The sequence below is a fragment of the Sinocyclocheilus anshuiensis genome, unplaced genomic scaffold (genome assembly GCF_001515605.1).
Source record: "Sinocyclocheilus anshuiensis isolate Anshui unplaced genomic scaffold, SAMN03320099.WGS_v1.1 scaffold404, whole genome shotgun sequence".
NCBI lineage: Eukaryota > Metazoa > Chordata > Actinopteri > Cypriniformes > Cyprinidae > Sinocyclocheilus > Sinocyclocheilus anshuiensis.
Window position 1 is genome coordinate 440,506 of NW_015554088.1, and position 6,547 is coordinate 447,052.

At 33.9% G+C, this 6,547-nt stretch overlaps 1 protein-coding gene across 13 annotated transcripts in view; it reads left to right on the forward strand.

The window, feature by feature from the left end:
- LOC107669256 (pre-B-cell leukemia transcription factor 3) overlaps window positions 1-3,440 on the forward strand; it is a 95,548-nt gene extending 92,108 nt beyond the window's left edge. For 8 of the 13 annotated variants that reach the window (XM_016461426.1, XM_016461432.1, XM_016461430.1 and 5 more), the window contains one exon: window positions 2,941-3,440. In XM_016461426.1, coding sequence (XP_016316912.1) covers window positions 2,941-3,033 — 93 coding nt within the window. In that variant the 3' untranslated portion in view covers window positions 3,034-3,440. The remainder of the gene's footprint in view (window positions 1-2,940) is intronic. The other 5 variants (XM_016461434.1, XM_016461437.1, XM_016461435.1 and 2 more) reach the window with 1 other exon arrangement.
- Window positions 3,441-6,547: the final 3,107 nt, after the last annotated feature.

Here is a 6,547-nt window from a genome sequence, read left to right on the forward strand (position 1 = left end):
GAGAGAGAGAGAGAAATACAGACATATATCTTCCTTGAGCTAAACACAGGTTTAGATGTTATAACTGTTACCTTGTTTATCGGGGAATTGTTTATAAAAACATAAACTTAGATGTAATAACCTTAAACATTAACCTAAAAAAAAAAATGCTGAATGACAAGACTCTGGCTGATGAGCTCATCAAATTGGAACATATACATTTATAGTTTATGAATGACAATTGAGCATTTTCTGGATTTGGAATATTATCAAATGAGCCAGTAAAATGTGTTTTAAAGATTATTACATATTCCTGATACAAAACAGCTTATTTATCGGTCCAAATGGTCCTTGTACATTATCAAAAAAGACAAATGAGCTTTCCAAAAGCAAAACAAATCACTTTCTATTGAGAAACAGATGCAATCAGATGGAGGAATAATTTGCAGTGAGGTAATTAATAGAGCAGAGCTGTCATATGTGTACTTTCTGATGACTGTTAGAGCTCCATTTGCATGAATTAACTCTAGCAAAGCACACAACGATAAATGTCATAAGTCAAAATGTATGCCCGATTTTTCACAGCAGTGGGGCCCAAACGTGTGGCTAATGCTGAGACGGCTGTGTGTCAGTGTGTGTGTTTGTGTGTGTGTCTGTGTTTGGAGGCCTCTGTGGCCTGTAGCTGTGCAGATGAAGTGTCAGCCTCTCGCAGGCTCAAACGCAACACTTTCACACTCTCTCACTCTGGTCCACTGCTCAAGTCAGAACTCCCTCTATCATTACAAGTGTGTGTGTGTGTGTGCGTGTGTGCATGAATGACATTCATTACTTCAGTTGTTCATAAATGAATTAGTCTTCTTCCATAGTATTCCTCTGCAGTGTGTAAATGAGCATGAGTAAGTCTGTATGTCTGCATAAATCAGCAAAATGCTAATTCCACCACTGAACAGTCCCCGTTCACACACACACACATGCACAAACATCTCCCCCTGATTTTTATATAGAAACTTAGACAGATTGTTTTGATAACCAAACACCTCATTAGCAAATCAGCATACGGCAGTACTTCTCAACTAGTTTTGCTTCAAGATCCAGATTTTACATGAAGTGACAATTCCAACATTCATTGTACAAAAAAAGTTAACTAAAATGTCATTAAATTAAACATAGTTATTTTATTATTATTATTATTATTATTATTATTTACTTATTTAAGCCAATGATTCCATATTCATTATTATTATTATTATTATTATATTAATTTATTATATAAAGACCGTTTGTTTGTTTGTTTGTTTGTTTGTTTGTTTGTTTGTTTGTTTGTTTATGAAGCCAGTGATTCACTATGTTCATTATTTATTGAATTCTGATTATTTATTTATTTATTTATGCCAATTATTGGCTGTTTATTATTATTATTAGAATTTTATTTTGTTAAGTAATGATTCACCATATTTACTTTTTTTATAATGTATTATAATTTACTTATTATTAAGCCAGTGATTCACCATATTTAACCTCATTGCAAGTTTAGCTGTTAATGTAGGTTTTTTTTTTTTTTTACCTTGCATAGTTTTGTTTGTGGTTTTTGAGAATGAGGGCACTTCCTCAGTCTGGCATATTTCTAATTTGACAAACTTTTCAAATTAATTGCAAATTAAATACTGCAGTGTTTGATTGCATGCAATTATTTTGATGCCAAATATTTTTTAAATAGTCACCAAAAAATTTGTTTGTTTTTCTGCGGTCGATGACCCTTATCCATTTGTTGTGGTGATATGGAGAGTGAGGGATAGACTTACTGTAGGTGGGGGATTGAACTGAGGAAAGATATCCAGCTAAAGCTATTCTCCAATGAGAGCCGAGAGATTGAGTCGGGAGCGCTCAGGCGAGCAGGCCTGCACCGTCACTTCCACTCAGCATCCCCCTCCCCACCCCGGCCTCCCTCCCCTTGACTGACATCAAAATATGGAGCGACAAGCTGTCGGCCCACCGCTGAAATCTGATTAGACATTGATTTCAGCAATCGTTCCCATTGGCCACAACGTTTATGCGAATTTGTTTTCTGAGAGCGAGGGAAGCAGGGAACGAGAGAGGGAGGTTTAGCGTGGCAAGCCGATGTGGGTTTAGCATGGCAAGATGGCCGTCGGCATGTCAGACAGTAGATCAGAGGAGACACTCTCTTATTAATTTCTTAATGCATTAGTATGCATATGTATGCATGCTTCACTCACATGTACATACCAGGATTTGAACACACACTACTAGGAAAGATTATCTGTATTATTTTACAGAACAAAATTCTTTAAAATTCTATATTAAATTTGAATATATAAATATTCATCTGATAAATATAATACATTATTATTATAATATATATTATTATTATTATTATTAAATAAAAACGTTTTTTTTATGCAATTTATTATGCTGATTTGAAGCTTAGTTGTTATTGGTGCTCAGTTATTAATAATGTTATTAATAATATTAATGTTGAAAGGTTTTTGGTGCTTAATATTTTTGTGGAAACGGTGATATATAGGACTCTTTGGTGAGTATAAAGTTCATTGAGCAGCATTTATTTGAAACAAATATTTATTTCTTTTACATTTTTTAATACTTCTTTGTAACATTATAAATGTCTTTACTGTCACTTTTGATTAATTTAATGCATCCTTTCTAAATAAAAATATTAATTTCTTAATTTCTTTCTTCTTTTTTTCTTTTGTACTTTTGAATGGTTGTGTATCACAGTTTCCATAAAAATGTTAAGCACCAAAAAGTGTTTTCAACATTCATTAAATTATGGAGCATAAGCACAAAATAAAGAGCATAAGAGACTTCTCAAAAAAAAAAACTTAATTATTCCAAACCTTTGCCCACCAGTGTCTGCATTTATAAAAGTGTATTTCTTTTTTCATGGTGAAATTAATTACATTTTTTTTCCTGTTTTGTTTTCAGGGTAATGGGGGATGGCAGGATGCTACGACTCCATCCTCTGTGATCTCCCCTATAGAAGGCCCTGGTAGTGTGCACTCTGATACCTCGAACTGATCTCCTGATTGACATGGCCCCTTCCCAAGCTGTGGACAACCAATCACAGAATTGCAAAACCACAGACTGACCAATCAGAGACACAGAATAAACTCTCATCGCTGATCCAGAAACATGCTCATGGAATCATCCACAGTACTCTTCCACAGTGTTTTGGAAGCTGGATATTTCTTAGCCGTAACATCAGTCCACTGAACAATCTCTCCTCCAGTCATATTAAACCATTATGTTTAGTTTCTTTTATCATTTGAAGTGTACAAACTCAAAATGTATGAGTTATTATAATATTGAGTTTATTTACCGGTCATAACCCCTCTCCATTGTTCTTCTAACCAACTGTCGGCAAAGCTTTAGTGCAGGAATACATCTGATACTTACAAAAGTATATTCATATGATGCTAACCGATGCATTTAACAGGGCTAAATGCTACAGAAGGCAGCTTGGGGAATTCATTGCAGATATTTTTTGAGTTTTATTAATATCACACATAGCAATGACTTAAACAAGACCACCTATGGAAGGCAATCCACTCCATTTTGGGGGGTGATTTTTTGAAATACCTGGCAATTAATGTCTTTTTTAAAAAACACAAAACGTAATCAATATTCAGTCCACTAAGATTAATGAAGGAAGTGTAGAAGATGTGAAAAGGAAATATGGGTCATCTTGTTGGACGCTCTTCTGGCAATTTTCCATTCAAAAATGTTCTTGTATATGACATAACTTGAGAGTATTTATACATCTTACAAATAAATACTCAGCTTTATTACCTCATTGAAACTCATAGAAAACCAATAGATTTAAAACATTTCTTTAGCTTATAGTGCTCTCACTGACTACCTCTCAACAAAAATCACCACCACCACCGTCTTTGTCTTTTACTTTCTGTCATTCTTTTTTAATCTTTTTAAAATACTTTTTTTTTTTACTTTTGTTAGATTCGGTTTCTTGTAAGAAATTTGCTCTCTCTGTCTCTCTCTCACTCGTTATGTAATCTAATGTATATTTTAACCTTCTAAGAAAACTTAAGTTGCTTTATTGCAACTTTTAAAAAGAAAAAAAAGAAAAAAGTAACCATGATATTAATAATGTGAATAACACGGAGAGTATGGAGAGTACAGTGGCTGGTGGAGGGGAATTTTGTGCTGGAACAGGGAGGGGGAAATACGATCATACAATTAACACCAAACAGTAAAACTGTTGTAAATACTGAAGAACATTTTGAATGTTGCTCATCTTGTTACTAATTCATGCAAAAAAAAAAAATAAAAAAGTAATAAACAAAAAACCATGATTAAAAAAAAAAAGAAAACCTGTAATGTATAGAGGTTTCAGTATTCAGAATTGTACATTTCAAAACCCTGTGTGACAGGGTTCCAACTTTCTTTCTCTTTTTTTTTGTATCGTATGTGATTCTGAAACTGGTAAAAAAAAAGTCATACAAAATTTATTTGTGGCAGTGGTTCTAATGTATTAAAAGATGTTTCGTGTTTCTTTCTAACCAGACTACACCCTGGACTGAAAAGTCTTCCTTGTGGTAGTTATGTGTAATTTCAAACATGAATAAACTGTTTTCCTTTCATGACAGACTGTTTTGATATTGCCTTCTTTGTTTTAGGTGCACTTGAGGTGATTATAATAAGAATAAAAATAATAATATACTGATTTAAATAAATGTAAATCGATTAAACATTACATTTAATTACTTTAGTTTAAGCACAAGCATATTGATGACTAGTTGTATTATTATGAGAACAACTGTACTTCTGTTATATGCATATACATGTGTCCATACACATATCGAAACCAGAGTCTTGTTCATTTGCATGAATACCTCTTCATGCCAATTTCAACAAAGTGAGAGATTTATTCTCCTCCACCGCGCATGTATCAAATCAAGCACAAACGCCGTACTAAACACAACACCCCATTTTGCTAACACACAAGTGCTTGTGTCACATCACTTAGACAATCATACGCCAATATCTTAAATGCATTAGTACACGTCTATGCAAACCACACATGCGCATGACAGAGCTTCTAAGAAGAATTGACAGTCCCCTCATAGAAAGCATGGTTCCCCCCGCAGGCTTGTTCTCTCTCAAAGAGAAAGAGAGGGATTTTAGCATAGTGAGGGCTGCTGGGGCCAAATGAATTATTTGGTTTGATAGGGATCCATGGAACAGCTTGTGAGAAGCCATTCCATGTGGCATGGCGACATGTGACAAGATTGCATTAATAGTACTAATTGTTGCCTGAGCCCTTTGACAAACGCAACTAAATTAATAGCTTTCTTTAATTGGCCTGTTTGTGAATTTGCACTCCGGCCCAAATCCCAGATTTTATTTTTTAAATAAACAAGGTGGACTCATTGTCTGAAGATCACATCCTAAGCTTCCTATAAGAGTCTGGCAATGTAGAGAACTGATACAGGCACGCTCTATTCAAAACACAAGGAAAAATGCTCAAAAATGGAACATATGCAGCGCAATTTAAGAATAATTAATAATAGCAAGAGTGCAGTAGGATAGTATTGAGGCCTAGAAGTTGGTACGCATTTTATAGTTTATGCAGCCAACGAATTGTAGAATTCTGCTAACAACAATGAATAGAAAAAGTTCATGAACATCTATTCTAAACAACATTTCTGTAGATGGGTAAACCACCTTATATTTAAAGTGCGGGGATGGATAATTTTTTCTTGACTGTGCAAGACTTCCAGTGTCATCCATTTCTAGTTATTTTAAACTGGTATTTGTTACATGTTTTTAATTTATTATCGTAATCATATATTGCACTGTTCTTCTTCTAGTTATATACTTATAGTGGCTAATGATTCGTAAATTGAGAACACATGAGAATACAGATTATTATGGCATTTTAAGGCTGTCAGTTTATTAAAACAATGAATCATTTTCTCATGAATTATATTAACATGAATTATATTGAACCTGCCGAAATGTTCCTATAAATATATTTTTCTTTCCTAGTGTGCATTCTGAATAATAAAAATACTTCCCTACTTTGACTGATAAACGGGATTTGCTTGTGTTTTGGTGTTTTTATTCCAGTCTAAAATAGTTGAATGAATGCCATACCCACCTTTAACAATGTAAAACATATTTAACTAATCTTAAACAGTAACATTGATTGCCAATGAAGAATTACTGAGGCTTGTGAATGAAACATTTAATACAAATAAATACTGTACATCGCTCTGATCTTATTGATCAGGTCTCGCTATCACTGCAGCATTTCGGACACAGTGACTAGTTTAGAGCACTGACACTCTGTGGTGAAATAATTTCATATGTTTACCAGTCACTGCTTTCTCAGACCAGCTTGGGTTTGATTAAAACTTCATGTTTTCCATTTACATAGAAACTGTTGCACAAACACACACTATACTATCTTGCTAGCTAACTAGTTTGTGCTGTAAAGAATGACATTGACTAAATTAATCTGGAGTGTGATACCAGTACAGGTGTGGTTAAACTGAATTGTGGGTGGTTA